The following is a 15868-nucleotide window of genomic DNA, read 5'->3' on the forward strand; positions in this document are numbered from 1 at the left end:
AGCATTTTGGTTGTGATTTTTATCCTGGCCCTGTGACTCAGGGCAAGTTGTCTGATGTCTTAGGACCCCACCTTTCCTCATCTAAAATCAAATGGACTAAATTTGTAAAATCCTTACAGCTCTGAATTCCTTAGATAATTCCTACATGGAAATGATTTCTCTGACCCCACTGTCTGTAGGATGGTGGTGTTTTTTGCACAGCGTGAAGCCATCTGGTCTGTGTGGGGCAAACTTGTGGTTATGGCCTCTTTAGCCCCCTGCTGTGAGTGAGCGAGCTGACTGGCCCTCATACAGACACTACACACTGTCTTGCAACACTTAGCAATCACCACTTCTCCAGAGATCTGGAATCTCAGCAGGTGGATTTGTGGAAGGAGCTCTTGGGTATCTCATTCCCAGCTTATTTAGAGTTAACTCTACTACTGTTCTCTTGAGGAGCCTCAAGGTTTAGTTGCCTTGAAGTGGACCTTGAGGGCTAAGCAAGAGGGGAAAGAACAATCTTTAGCCTTAAAAAAAAAAAATTCCTGGATTGTTCTTATGGTGTTCACAAAACTAAAGAGAAAAAAGCAGTACCATGAGCACCCAATGAACTGCCAGCAAAGCCCTAAGGCTTTCACGGTAAACTTACCTGCTCAGGTCATTTTGTGACTGAAACTGAATACTGCTGCTTTTGAAACCAGGGATTGATTCCTCCATTTTACTGCATGTGTTTAAATAATCCAGGACTCTTATAAACATAAATGGAAAATGGGCTATTGAAATACCATGCTTAGAAATCATTGGCTCTCATAAGACATTACTTCAGTTTTCTTTTTAGAAGGGAATTTTTGTTTGCGACTGTTCTCACGTCTCCGTCCTTCCTGGTTTGAGCCCCTCTCAGGAGTTGCACGCAGGCCCTTCTGCTGCTGCTCTGCCTGCAGTGCTGCAGTGCTGTTGCATCAGAGGAAGTTCTCTAGGATTCCACTCCCATCTGCTTTTTCTAGTTGCTAAGCAGGCGGCACTTAGAACAGTATCTGCCCTCTGAGCTTGATCGCTGAAGAAGATACTTTTGGACTTTTATGCTGGATGATTTTACACAACTTGATGATTGAAAAATAACTTGAAATGGAAGAACTAAAGCAGATGGAAGCGATTTTATCTATATTTTATGTCTCCAAAGTTTGAAGGGTTTATTTTGTTTTCAGAAACTGAAATTTGAGAAGAATGACAATTTATCCTCATCTTGCCCTTGAAAGGAAGAGTTTTTCTTTGGGGAGTGGAGCTTTAGGAAAGGAAGGTGACTTGAACTATAAGGACTTCACAGCTAATATGTGCCCCTGGGTAACGTTACATATTCCTTATTTGTTTAGAATAGAAATTCCTCGAGGGAATAGAATATATCCTTTTTGTTGTATGTGGTTCCTAATAGTGAGTTGCATCTAAGTGAATATAATAAATACCAGCAATTCAGGAGACTCCTGATCTTTGATCTCCCTTGGCAGATCAGTCCATGCCACAGATTTCCTGAAAAGAAAAATAAGCATGTCATGGAAGAAACTATGTGTTTTTTTGCAAAGGTTGTGAATTAAGGTTGAGAGTGAGATGGTTTAGTCTGGCCTCTTTTTAGAGCAGTGATTGATTAATGCTGTCTGTGTTGCTGTTTCTTCCAGAGCTGACCTGTCCTGGACGCAGCATAACTAACGAAGCTGCTGCAGGATGAGAAGATGGCAGCGCGGCTGCTTGCACCACCAGGCCCTGATAGTTTCAAGCCTTTCACCCCTGAGTCGCTGGCAAACATTGAGAGGCGCATTGCTGAGAGCAAGCTCAAGAAACCACCAAAGGCTGATGGCAGTCATCGGGAGGACGATGAGGACAGCAAGCCCAAGCCAAACAGCGACCTGGAAGCAGGGAAGAGTTTGCCTTTCATCTACGGGGACATCCCCCAAGGCCTGGTTGCAGTTCCCCTGGAGGACTTTGACCCATACTATTTGACGCAGAAAGTGAGTTGGAGGAGGAGGAGCAGCTGCAGATACCCGTTTCCTAACAGGCTTTAGGGAGATGGGGGAGAAAGAACTGTGTCTCTATGCCAAAGTTTGGATAAGTAGTTAACCTTTTGTTTCAGTTCTGGCTTATGGGGATTATTTTTCATTTTAATTGCTACTAAGGGTCATTTGTGGTCTTGGCACTCGTCAACTCTATTAATAAGACTTCTGATTTTGGCTCCAGGCCAGATCAGAAAAAGGGGATGTAAATGAAATGGGACTATTTAAAAGAGTCTTTAAAAGATGGGATAGTAAAAGATAGTACAGCCTCCCTCTCTCAAACACACATTCAAAATTCTATCTTTAATATAAAGATGATGTTACTATTGTGACATCAGTAGAGTAGTGTGGTGGAGATGGTGTATTTGCTCTCTTGTCTAGCTCCCTTTGTGATGTTAGAGCATAGCTGCTGGGGACAGAAATAAAACTGAGTAAAGCAAACAACCATTGAGGACAGACCCAGGTTACTGGCCCTGTTACACAGTTGCCTGGATTGATTCTTCCAGCACTGATTCTTGCAGTAGAGTCAATTCTGTTATTCCTGCAAGTAGGGAGCTCAGGTGAAAGAACTACCAATCTTCATTTGGCCAAGAGTTTCAAACTTCCTGAACAAATATTTGACGAAATCTTGAGCTACTTTCTCATGATTATCTTCTGAAACAAGGCAACAAGTAGAGAAACAAAGCCTCCTGGGTGATCCACCAGCTAAATAATTGAATCTTGAGGACTGGCATCAGACACCGTTTTAGGGAACCCCTCATTTGACAGAATTTTTTTTTTTTTTTTTTTGAGATGGAGTCTTGCTCTGTCGCCCAGGCTGTAGTGCAGTGGCGCTATCTCAGCTCACTGCAACCTCCGCCTCCTGGTTTCAAGCAATTCTCCTGCCTCAGCCTCCTGTGTAGCTGGGAGTACAGGCTCAGAGCAGCTACATAATAGAAAAAAGTGGAACCATTAGTCTATTCTTTCACTGGGAAATCTAGAAAGTTTAATGAACAAAATGATATGATGTAAAGAACAGTAGATTGGAAGTAAGAAATTCCGATTCTACCATAATTTACCATGTTTATTATTTACTTTTTTTTTTTTTTGAGACAGAGTCTTGCACTGTTGCCCAGACAGGAGTGCAGTGGCGCGATCTCAGCTCACTGCAACCTCTGCCTCCTGGGTTCAAGCAATTCTGCTGCCTCAGCCTCCTGAGTAGCTGGGACTACAGGCGCATGCACCACCACACTCGGCTAATTTTTGTATTTTTAGTAGAGATGGGGTTTCACCATGTTGGCCAAGCTGGTCTCAAACTCCTGACCTCAAGTGATTCACCCGTCTCAGCCTTCCAAAATGCTGGGATTACAGGTGTGAGCTATTGCACCTGGCCTTATTATTTACATTTTTATTTTTTAGTAAATGTATTGTCCAAGCTACCACAGATAATTTATGGGGAAATAAATGAAGAAAAAAACCTTCTCAAAACTAGTTTGTAACTTTCAGCAAGACACTTCATATCTCTGGACCTAAACTATTTTTCCAACTCAAATGCAAATTAATTTCTCATTTTCTTTTCTTTTTGTTTTGTAGTTTTTATTTTTTATTTTTCCTTTAACTTGTATTTTAAGTTCGGGGTACATGTGCAGGACGTGCAGGTTTGTTACATAGGTAAACATGGGCCATGGTGATTTGCTGCACAGATCATCCCATCACCTAGGTATTAAGCCCGGCATCCATTAACTATTCTTCCTGATGCTCTCCCTCCCCCATTCCCTATCTCTGACAGGCCCCGATGTGTGTTGATCCCTCCCATGTGTCCATGTGTTCTCATGATTCAGCTCCCACTTATAAGTAAGAATGTGTGGTGTTTGGTTTTCTGTTCCTGTGTTAGTTTGCTGAGGATAATGGCTTCCAACTCCATCCATGTCCCTGCAAAGGACATGATCTCGTTTCTAATTCCTCATTTTCTTAAACCTGACAGCAGATATGAAAAAATATACAGAGCTAATAGTTGTTAGAGCCCAATTTTCCTTTGCATATTCTTTTTCCCTGGTTCCTGCCCTATAGACAGCCTCTTTCCATTCCCAATGCCTCAGATTTCAGTGGCCTGGCTTGAGACTGGGGACTTACCAAAGAGAGTGGGTCTCTGGACCTGATGGGTGTCATTCATTGGATAGGCCAAATTGTTCTTGATGGTGCTCCATTAGAAGACTGATTCTTCATGGTAGAAATTCTGACTTCAGCCTTCGGCTTCATCACAAGGGTAAATTGTTCCTGGAAAAGATAACTTTAATAATTTTTTTTGGTAATCTTGAAAAAATATATACCACCATACAGAAAAGCTCATAAAATATAAATGCATAGCATAATGATTACAAACTAACAGCATGTCAAGAAAGAACTTTGCTAGCACTTTAGATATGTTCATTGTACTTTTAAATGAAGGATATTTTACTTGATTAAAAATAATATTGTTGCTCAAGTTTATTTGTAAATCTTTACCAGCAGTGCTGATACTTCTATAGGAGTGGAAAAACTCCACCTCCATTCTCCTAGGGTCCCAGCTGGATCTGAGAATTAAATTGACATAACATAGATTAACAGGAGAAAAGCATAATACTTGCTTTATGTACCACAGGAACCCTCATGAAGAAATGAAGACCGTAGGCTGGGTGCAATGGCTCACGCCTGTAATCCCAGCACTTTGGGAGGCCAAGGTGGGTGGATCACAAGGTCAGGTGTTTGAGACCAGCCTGACCAACATGGTGAAACCCCATCTCTATTAAAAATACAAAAATTAGCTGGGTGTGGTGGCACGGGCCTGTAATCCCAGCTACTCAGGAGGCTGAGGCAGGAGAATTGCTTGAACCCGGGAGGTGGAGGTTGCAGTCAGCCAAGATTGCGCTACTGCACTCCAGCCTGGGTGACAGTGAGAGTCCGTCTCAAAAAAGAAAAAAAGAAAGAAATGAAGACCTAAAGAAGCAGAGTCAGTTATTTATATACTAGATTGGACAAAAAATAGTAAATTGTGAAGAAGCAACTAAATTATGTGGGCAGGCTTAAAAGATAAGACTTATTCTCACAAGGTCAGTACAGTATTCTCTTGGTCTCACCTTCTCGCCCTTGAAGATAAGCATGTTGCCTTTCCTTCAGGTTCAGGGAGTGTCTTCCACACAGGAATTTCATCTTCCACTCTTAAGAAACAACAAGAAGGTCAGAGTGATCTTTTTGCACCTGCTGTTATACAAATGTCTTTAACTTAGTATATCTTAATCCCTTCACTTCTTGCTAACTAGGCCTTGTACTAAATTAGCAAGATCTCTTCTACAAGGAAGCACACTGGGAATTAACCCACAAATCAAAAAGTCATAAGGGTAGAAATGACTTTAAGAGGACATTCCTTTCCGTTTGCTCTTCAAGGACTGCCTTAAATAATTCTTGGCAAAATAGAATCTCTTTTCTTTGCTAAATGATACCAGTGGAATCCTTTATCTTTTCCTCATAGGTCTTGTTTTCTAACTGATGAAATTGTCTTTGTGACTCTCACAAAAACTTGTTTCTCATTTCCTTCCCTCTTTCTCCTAGTGGGTAAGAGAGAACTCGTTTTCTATTAGTAAAGTTCTGGTTTTAGCTCGGATTTCACACTCCCAAGGGACACAGGGCCCTAAAAGTTGTGCACCATGTTTTCAAGATACTGTTATTTATTCCAGCTGGTACTGGTTTGGCTATCATAAGTATCTGAGGTCCTTGTTGGGTTTCACACTGACTTTTTCAGCTGGTCCCTGCAAACAATCTGAATCACCCTCTCTTTGAATTGCCTCAGACTTCTCAGTGCTACTTTACATTTTCTTTGTCTCTTGGTACTTCGTTCTAATACCTCCTTTCTTTGGCTTTCTTGTTTTTCAGCTGTTTGCTACAAATAATTGTTCAAGGAACATTTAAATTTTTAAATTCAATTTTTGAAATAGGTAATATATTTAAGTGGTTAAAAATTCAAAGGTACTTGGTAAATAAGTTTCCTTTTTACACCTGTCTCTCATCTGTCTATTTCTTATCTCCCTGCACAGGCAACCACTGATAGTAGTATCTTCCAGAGTTTCTTTATGTGTATGCAAGCAAAAACAAATATGTATTTTATGGAACTTGAACTCCATTAAAAGCCTTTGTTCTTGGTTTTTTCCTGTTGTTTTCTTAAACCTATTGAAGTCTTAATTTTGTTTTTTGTTTTTACTTTTTATTATTATTATTTTTTTGGAGACAGTCTAACTCCAGGTTGGAGTGGTGATGCAATCATAGCTCACTGCAGCCTCAACCTCCTGGGCAACCTCCATCTCTGTCTCCCAAGTAGCTAGGATCATACGCGTGTGCTATGATCATACCACATCTGGCTAATTTTTGTATTTCTCCCACTTTTAAAAGTTTTTCTTGTTTAGTGAAAAATTAAGGACTTTTTCTCTGTTGCACAAAGTGCCTGTCCTCACTAAAAAAATGCTCTCCAATGCTTAATAATTTGTTGAATACAAAATGGCCATATATACTCCTAATGACTGTCTTAAGTAGGCAGCCAGGAAATCTGTAGGTTAAGCTGAAACAAGGCCTTCAGAATTGACTCCTATCCCTTTTCAATTTCTTAGAACTGACAATTGATATATGTGTCTTTTTTGTTTAAGGGGGATACCGTGTTAAAGTCATATAAACAAAAATTTAAATTACAAGATTGATCGATGTGTTTTTAAATAGGGCACACTCCTATTGCATTAAAAAATTATATATGGCTGGGCGTGGTGGCTCACGCCTGTAATCCCAGCACTTCGGGAGGCTGAGTCAGGCAGATCACCTGAGGTCGGGAGTTCGAGACCAGTCTGACCAACATGGAGAAACCCTGTCTCTACTAAAAATACAAAATTAGCCAGGTGTGGTGGTGCATGCCTGTAGTCCCGCCTACTTGGGAGGCTGAGGCAGGAGAATCGCTTGAACCCGGGAGGTGGAGGTTGCGGTGAGCCGAGATCACGCCACTGCACTCCAGCCTGGGCAACAAGAGTGAAACTCCATCTCAAAAAAAAAAAAAAAAAAATTATATGTAGCTTCCTAAAGTTCAGTTTACCTTCAACTTTTCAGGTGTACCTTTTTCTGTAAGAGATATCTACTTATTAGAATAATAGAAAGTTATAATTTGGTAGCCTTAGACATCATCTAGTTCATCCTCCTCATTTTATAAATTTTATGGGTGAAGTACTTTGTCAAAAGCCCACACCACTGTTGGTGGTATAACCAGGACTAGAGCTCATGCCTCCTGACCCTCCATTTATTACAACATATTTCTAGTTCCCCACTTTTCTAATTTTTTATTAATTGATTCTCAGCCTCAATTGGCTCAGTTCTGCTGAAGCTGGGCAGGCAAATAGAAGAAAAATAAGCTCCATTTTCATTTATTCCTTAATAATCCCTGTGGTTTATAGGACAGGTCCTAAAAAGTGCAGTGGTAAGAGCAGTGCTTCTGGGGGAAAGGATTCATGTTAGCCCCCTGTATTGTATCTTCTCAAGTGAAGGAGCTCTGAGGTGCGCTATTCCAGGGACTTGGGCTTATTATCAATACCGCCAGTTATTCAACTGGACATGTGACCTTGAGGCAATTTATTTAACCTTTCTACCACTTGTTACTTTTTAAAGGAAGAGTATTTCCTATCTGCGATAGTCCATCCCCAACCTATGGTAGGATAGTATACAATCATGTGTCACTTAACGATGGGGATACATTCTGAGAAATGAGTCATTAGGCCATTTCATCCTTGTTTGAATGTCACAGAGTGTACTTACACAAATCTAGATGGCGTAGCCTACTGCACCCCTAGGCTATATGGTATAGCCTTTTGCTCCCAGGCTACACACCTGTACAGCATGTTACCATATTCAATGCTGTAGACATTTGAAACACCATGGTATTTCTGTATCTAAACATAGCTAAACATAGAAAAGGGTAATGCATTGTGCTACAGCTACAACTTTATGACAGATACAAGGTCACTGGGCAATAAGAATTTTTCAGCCTCATAATCATCTTACGGAACTACCATCCCAAACATTGTTGACCAAAACATTGTTATGTGGTGTCTGACTATAGTGGAAAGAGTGCCTAACTGGGAATATAAAACCTTGTTTTAGTTCTGGCTTTGCTTCATGTTTGTACTTGGCCAAATCACTTTAATTTCCTTACCTACAATATTTGCAAAATAGAGTTAGACCCATATCTGTATCTTTCTAATTGTGTTTCACGCTTTTGCCTGTCACATATTGTATTTTAGCTGTGGCAAACTACTTCCTGTTTCCTTAGTGTGGAAGACCCCTCCACCCACCCACGTTCTTCTGGTCTCCCTCTCTTCCTGTTGGAATGTACTCTGTCTTTTAGTTTTACCTTTTGATATTCTACCCGCACAGGCCCAGCCCAGAGGCCTCTTTTTCCTTGTAGCCTAACTTAATTATCTTACACTTGGAGAACTGATTCCTCCTTTCAAATTTTTAAAACACATTAGGATCTTCAGTCCTACATTGGATAAGAAGTTGGTGTCAGGTTTAACTCAGGTTAGATGTGGAGGGTACCTGTGTTCCCAATAATGTTTGCAATTTTCTCCTTACTTCACTAATATTAGTGCCATCAGCTTAAGTGATACACACACATGCAGCCCTATATGAGCTCCTGGCAGAAAATCCTTGCCAAAACTGTGCTGACACACTTTCAACAGGTGTGCAGCACAGAGACCATTACAGAAGGATTTATGTTCATCAGGTGTGATTTGAAGTATTGCTAATAAGTTGTATTTCCTGCTTTTGCACAATAAGTCTAAATGCTGCTTTCTGTTTTAAATAAAAACTACATATTTTAAAACTTTGGTTTATTTTGTTGTTAAAAATTTTTTCCCAACAATATAAGGAAACAAAATGATGTTTCAATTATGGGCATGCCATTTAACCATTTAAGATCTCAATTCCTCCAATCTAGAAAATTAAGATTATGCTAACAGCTAACATGTCACTTATTTTACAGGTTGCGGTATAGACCATTTCTGTAAGAAAAATCCAGGTCATCTAATTTGATTGGAATGTGGGGAAGTGACTGAGGAGCAGTGGAAGATGAGGCTGGGGAGGGTGAGCTGGAGCAAATCCTGGAGGGCTTAGAATGTTAGACTCAGAGGTGTGGTGTTTGAGAAGCAGTAGAGAACTACTGAAGGTTCTGGAATGGGAGTAAGGATACGTGATGATAGCTGTGCTTAGAGAGGTGAATGGGATGACAGTATGTAAGCTGGGCCAGAGGGAAAGAGACCTGAAACAGTCAGATCAGCTATGAAGTAATGAAGGTCTGAGTTACAGTGGTGGGAGTGGAAATTAAGGGGATTGGATGAATTCAATATGATTTATGATAGATTATGGAGGGTTAAGGAAGGAATCGAGCATGCAATTATTCATTTGACAATTTGATAAATTGTTACTGAGTGTTTTCTATATGCCCGGGCTGTGTTCCGTGCCCTTGGGAACAAAACAGACAAGCCATATACATTGTTGGAACTTAGTTTTTTTGTTGGGGAAACGCATAACAAACAAATATGGAAATAAAATTATTACTGATAATGATATGTGCATTAATGAAGATAATATGTTCCAGCTACTTTAGAGGCTTATGGTGCTCTAATTTGGTACAGAGACTAAACTTGGAGAATCCAGAAGAATCAAAGATTATATGGTCTCTCGAATATTCAGTATCTTAAATAGGCCTTCAGCAAGTACTAAATTGTAATCTTTAAAAGAGCCAATTTTGAGAGCATTTGCCCCTCTTGGATTTTTATACAGACAGGAATCAAATATACTTGAGCATCAGTGTGAGCTATTGGGGTGCTTACAAAGAAACCCAGCATTTTCTCCAGGTTTAACTCGGGTTAGATATGGAGGGTACCTGTGTTCCCAATAATATTTGCAGTTTTCTCCAGTCCTAAGTTCTCATGCAAGTACTAAGCTGTGATTCCAAAGTTCTGAGCCACATAGGGTATAGACATAGACAGCTTTTACCTGAATTCTAGGATGTGTGTTATTAGCCAGTCACCTCAGCCATAAAATTCCACTGATTGGTAATTTTAGGAATTAGTTTCTGTTGGTTTCTCCAGGGTGTGATTTGTGAAATCTTCTTATCATAATAAAAATTTACCTGTGGAATGGGACTATTTAATAATGGCCATTTAAATGTTAAAGAATGTTTCAAGGTTATAATGATATCGATCATCTCTGACAATAAACATATTTTAAGTGCTTTCTTAGTCAAGGAGAGAAAACTGTGTTATTATTTTACAGAGGGATGCTTCTCTTTTGAATTGTTTCCAAATTGACAAATGAGTTGTAAATGTTTCTTTACATATAACCCTATTTGACACAACTTAAGATCAGGATTGTCCCATCATATGACAATTTCTGCTAACTCTGATTTTACCAGAAGAATTTTTGATACAAGCTCTGAAGATGCATTTCTATTCCAGACACTGTTGAGCCTGCAAAGTTTGGCCTATGGAACCAAGTTAGAATAAAAGATTCTGCTGATTTCAGTGACTAGGGTGCCCCATCTACTGTTCAAGACCAATCCCTCACCCCTGTCTTTGACCCTGTGCCTTTCTACCTCCTCTGGAATTTCATTCCTTTGGTTGCCCTCTCTCTTTTCTGTATTTTCCATCTTTCCTCTCATATAGGTTCCTTTCCCATAGTCTGTAAACACACTGAAAGCCTCTCTCATCCTAATGAATCCTCACTTGACCTCCTGTTCCCAGCTAGTCTAATCGCTTCCCATGCCACTGAAAATTGTAAAGAGGAACGTTTACTCACCACATACACATATCTACCCACTCCTCCATCCTTGAAGCCTGACTGCATCCTCACCCCTTTCATGATATTAGAAGATCTTCCCAATAACATCTCAAATGGCCAAGTCTAAGATTTTTTTTTAAGTTCTTAACTCACTAAACCTCTCTGCAGTGTTTGACACCATTTATTATTCCCTGACTCTTATATCTCTTTACTTCCTTGTCCTAATTTTCATTTTATCTCAAATGTTTCCTTCTCTTTCATGTTCTCAACCTTTCCCTAAAATGTTTATATTCCCCCAAATTCAGTTCTTGGCCCATGTCCTCTCAGTTGGCATATTCTCCCTGGATGATCTCATCCAGCCTCAGTTCGAGGACTCCTGACTCTAGCCTAGCCTAGAATGTTCCTTAAATATTCAACACCTTGCCAGTCATCTGTGTCTGGATTTTCCCACAGGTTACTCAGTATATTCAGAATTGAACTCATTTTCTTCCCCTCAAACCTGCTTATCTTCTTTATTCTACTTTCCTAGTTGATGGCACCATCAAAATTCTAGATATCATTTTTGACTCCCCAATTTTCTTCAGTCCCTGAGGATTGCCAATACTAGGGATATCTCAGTGTAATGATGCACGCTTTCACAAGTATGAAACAGTTGTGGCTCCAGAAACATTAACTTGCTTCCTCAAGTTCCCTCAACTAGTATGTGGTAGAGTCAGGTTTCTGTTCCAGGGATCTGTGAATTTCACCTTCATGGTCTTTCTTCCATGCCCTGCTGTATATATACAGCATATTGCAGAATCATTTTTTTGGTTTTGTTTCCTATCATTTTTAGAGAATTTTCTATCATTTTGCATTGCCTCAATATGAAGTTAGTATAGTCAGCCCTCCATACCCATGGGTTCCACATTTAAGAATTCAACCAACTGAAAGTATTTGGGGAAGAAAGCACATCTGTACTGAACATGTACAGACATTTTTTTCTTGTAATTATTCCCAAACAATATAGTGTAACTATTTATAAAGCATTTACATTGTATTAAGTATTATAAGTAATCTAGAGATGATTTAAAATTTACTGGAGGATGTGCATAGGTTATGTGCAAATACAATATCATCTTATATCAGGGATTGAGCATCTGTGGATTTTGGTATCCCTGGGAGTCCTGGAGCCAATCCCCTGTGGATACTGAGGAACAACTGTACGTTGTGGTGTTTAGTTCATTTGTTTCATACCATATCTTCAGCATGGTATTTGAGACATAGAAAAGAAGACTTTTCAAACTAAAATTAGTGAATTTTTATGGGTAGATGAGCTAAGGGGTAGAAAAGTGACCGTATAGTTTCAACTGGGCACCCAGAAGAAAGTTGGATATAGTTAAAGGTTGGGTGATTTTAGCTATAGTGTTTCTTTATGAAAGAAGAGATTCATATATTCAACAAACATGTATGAACTGTCTACCTTGTGCCAGATAGGCATCACATTATGTACTCTGCTTGCTAAGCTGAGAAAATCATAGTAGATGGAAGATAAACCCCTCCCCTTCACAGATCTCAGGGTCCAGTGAGAGATACTGGTATGTAAACCTCAATAACAATATTCTGTGTTAACTGCTCTAATAGAAGTAAGTACAAGTGTTAAAGGGACACACAGGGGGAAGGACAGTTCTACTGAAGAGAGTTGAATGGGGCTGTCTTCATAGAGGATGTGATCTTTGACCTGGACCTTTAAGTGTTAAAGTATGGTTAAAAAAAAAATTCACCTGTCAGAGAAGAGATGACAGAGTAGTTCAGGTGTGAGGAACAGTGCATATAAAGGCCAAGAGACATGACTCAGGTTTAATTGTTTAAAATAGTGAGTGTAGTTGTGACAGAAGCATAGAGTGTGGTTTGGTAAGAAAGGAGATAAAGCCTAGAGGCAGGTTGGAGCCAATGAGTGCATCCTAAGGGGTTTTGTTTTCTCTCACTTCCAGAGTTCCCAGGTTGGAAATAACCTTTGGGACCCATTTTGAGCTAGTGCAGCCTTGCTCTGGATTCTTGCTCTAACTTGTGCACGAGTGTCCTGCAGGCTTGTGCCAAGTATGTGGATCCAAATTAACAGAAATGTTAGCCCCTTCTTGTTGTCGTCGTCGTCTTCTTCTTCTTTTTTTTTTTTTTTTTTTTGAGAGAGAATCTTGTTCTGTCACCCAGGCTGGAGTGCAGTGGCACAGTCTCGGCTCACTGCAACCTCCGCCTCCCGGGTTCAAACGATTCTCCTGCCTCAGCCTCCCTAGTAGCTGGGATTACAGGCGCACACCACCACGCCCGGCTAATTTTTTTGTATTTTTAGTAGAGACAGGGTTTCGCCATGTTGACCAGGCTGGTCTTGAGCTCCTGACCTCAGGTGATCCACCCGCCTCGGCCTCCCAAAATGATGGGATTACAGGCGTGAGCCACTGCACCTGGCCAGCCCCTTCTTGTCTTCTAATGGCCACCCCGTGTTTGGAGCCAAAGAGCTGAAGGAGTGACAGTATCGTGTGATAGCAGCAGCAGCATCATAACCACATTTAACGAGTGCCTGTTCTGTACCAGCCACTGTGTTAAGGACTCCTTATGACCCTTCATTTAATCTTTATAACAACCTGATAAAATTGGAATAGTGATTGATGGCACCCACTTTATCAATAAGAAAACTGAGCCTTAGCAACCTTAACATAAGTTGCCTAAGATCATGACAGCTAATGAGCAACAGAGCTGAGTATTGAATCCAGGTCTTTCTGGCCTCAAAGCCTGTAAACCACTCTGCTTTGCTGCTTTCTAAGAGACAGGAGAGTGAGAATAGATTCTAGAATATGAATTCAGTAAATAGAGGGGTTAATACGCTTTACATAATAAGCCTGCATTTTGCTTTTGCTTAGAGCAACTGTAGTCTGTGCACTTTAAGAGGTTAAAGGAGAAGGTGATCAAAGTCAAATTTATATTGAAGGACAACAAGGAAGAATGGCCATGGAGGAGAGTCAGACCTGCCCTGCCCTGGGAAGCAGCATTGTGCTGGCTCAGCATTGAAGCAGGTGCACAGTGCTGCTGCTCTGCCAGGTATGGCTTCCTGTGACCAGAACATAAGCAGAAAGGATGGCAGCTACTCTAAATGTGGGTTGGAGATCATGGGGTTACAAGGTCAAAGCAACTGAAGAAGTGTATGCAGAAGCACCTGGAAAACTGTAAAGCCACAGGCAGATGTGGTGCTAGCATTATCTTCATCAAACTGAACTTGGAGAAAAGACCATAAACAGCACACGTAGGGGGTTCCGTTTTGCAACAGTTAAAGTTATTAAGTAGTGGAGATGCGTTCATTGATCTGAGGGTTGGACCAGATGACTTGGTGCAGTAAAAAGAGTTTAGAACTAGAAGCCAGGAGATCTAGTCCCTGGCAATTCCCCCGCCCTCCTCCTGCTCACTAGTTATGTGACCTTAGTTTAGGCAGAGCATTCCGTGCTTGGTTTCTGGTTTGTGAAATGAATAGTTAGATTTGAATAATAGTTTTGAAGCTTTTTAAAATTGTAGTATGCCATGATAATTAAGAGTGTAGGCTTTGTAGTTAGATTGCCTCAGTTCAATGCTAAATTTCACCACGTAATAGCTGTGTTGTCTTGGGCAAGTTACTTAACCTCCTGCCTCAATTTTATCATCTGTAAAATAGTACCTACCTCATAGAGTAGTTGTGAGACAATTATTATATAAAGTATCTTAGTAGGGTGCCTGCCTGCCACATAGTAAATGCTTAATAAATATTGAATGTTATTATTTCTTCAAATAGACTCACAGGTAAAATTATCGGTCACTAAGAAGGAATTTTTAAAATACGGGATTTAGAGGTCTCTTTTGCTCCGTTCTCAGTATAGTGTAATAAAGGCGTGGAAAATGATGGTTCTAAATAGTCATGCAGCTCAAATAGAAGTACACGCCTAAGGAAAAATTTTGCTGGTGTCCTTATGTCCTGCTTTGGTTTAGTATTTCTAAGGGGAGCTGGATAGTACCAGGACACGGGTACTCTGGAAATGCATTCCAGTTATGCCTTTGCTGGAGCCTTTCCTGGGACACACTGGGGCTATATAACATAACCTATGTTGTAATTTTACTTGAGGAATTCACTAGGCAGATTAGCATAAATCAGGATTCTTTTCAACATGGCGTAGTCATTTTTACATAACAGGTCATTTGTTTCTGAACAGCTTCCTAGCCTGATATAGAATCTGTTTAGATTCTGCATTATATTTTCCATTATTAAACCAGGGAAATTTTGAAAAGACACTTATTTGTTGCTTGCTATATTGGCTGTATGCATACTCAGAAATGAATGCCAAATTGCTGTTGATTAATGAACAACTGGCCAGTTGCCTAGTTCAGAAGAGGTGCATAGGCCTGGGGGAATAAAGTACATATATTTTGTTTAGGCAGGCAAGAATTTAAGGCCAGAGAAGTTGGCTAAAAATGAGAGGACCAGTTAGTTCCAGAGATCAAAACAGTTAAGATCTAGGGACAGTCATAAGTCATTGCCAATAATAATTATAGTCAGATAGACTCAAAGGTTCCCAGCTGCCCTCTTGTTGATTAGCTAAATCTCTGAGCCCCTAGGTGTTCATTATAGCCAGAAGCTCATCAGATGCCTGCAGATTACCTTTGCCCTAGTTGAGATGTTGACCTCTTAGGATGGGAGAATTGGTTGAGTGAAGAGCTTCTCTCCTGGGCCATGTGTTTCACAGCAAACCAGGGGTGGATAATAAATATTTCTCGAAGAAGCTTTCTCTTCTATGGTATGCTCCACCCCTGCATTGAGTACTCTTCTATATAAAGTCTTTTCATATATATGCATCCTTTATTGTTTTGTTTTGTTTTATTTTATTTTATTTTATTTTACTGAGACAGGGTCCTGCTCTGTTTCCCAGGCTGGAGAGCAGAGCTCACTGCAGTTTCAACCTCCTAGGCTCAAACGATCTTCCCACCTCAGCTTCCTAAGTAAGCTGGGTCTACAGGCACATGCCACCATT

General features: G+C 40.3%; 1 protein-coding gene across 1 annotated transcript in view; it reads left to right on the plus strand.

The window, feature by feature from the left end:
- SCN8A (sodium voltage-gated channel alpha subunit 8) overlaps positions 1 to 15868 on the plus strand; it is a 217714-nt gene that overhangs the window by 69460 nt on the left and 132386 nt on the right. Inside the window, exon 2 of the mRNA XM_054444133.2 lies at positions 1650 to 1979. Coding sequence (XP_054300108.1) covers positions 1704 to 1979 — 276 coding nt within the window. The 5' untranslated portion in view covers positions 1650 to 1703. The remainder of the gene's footprint in view (positions 1 to 1649; positions 1980 to 15868) is intronic.

Source organism: Pongo pygmaeus, chromosome 10 (genome assembly GCF_028885625.2).
Source record: "Pongo pygmaeus isolate AG05252 chromosome 10, NHGRI_mPonPyg2-v2.0_pri, whole genome shotgun sequence".
In the NCBI taxonomy this organism is placed as follows: domain Eukaryota; kingdom Metazoa; phylum Chordata; class Mammalia; order Primates; family Hominidae; genus Pongo; species Pongo pygmaeus.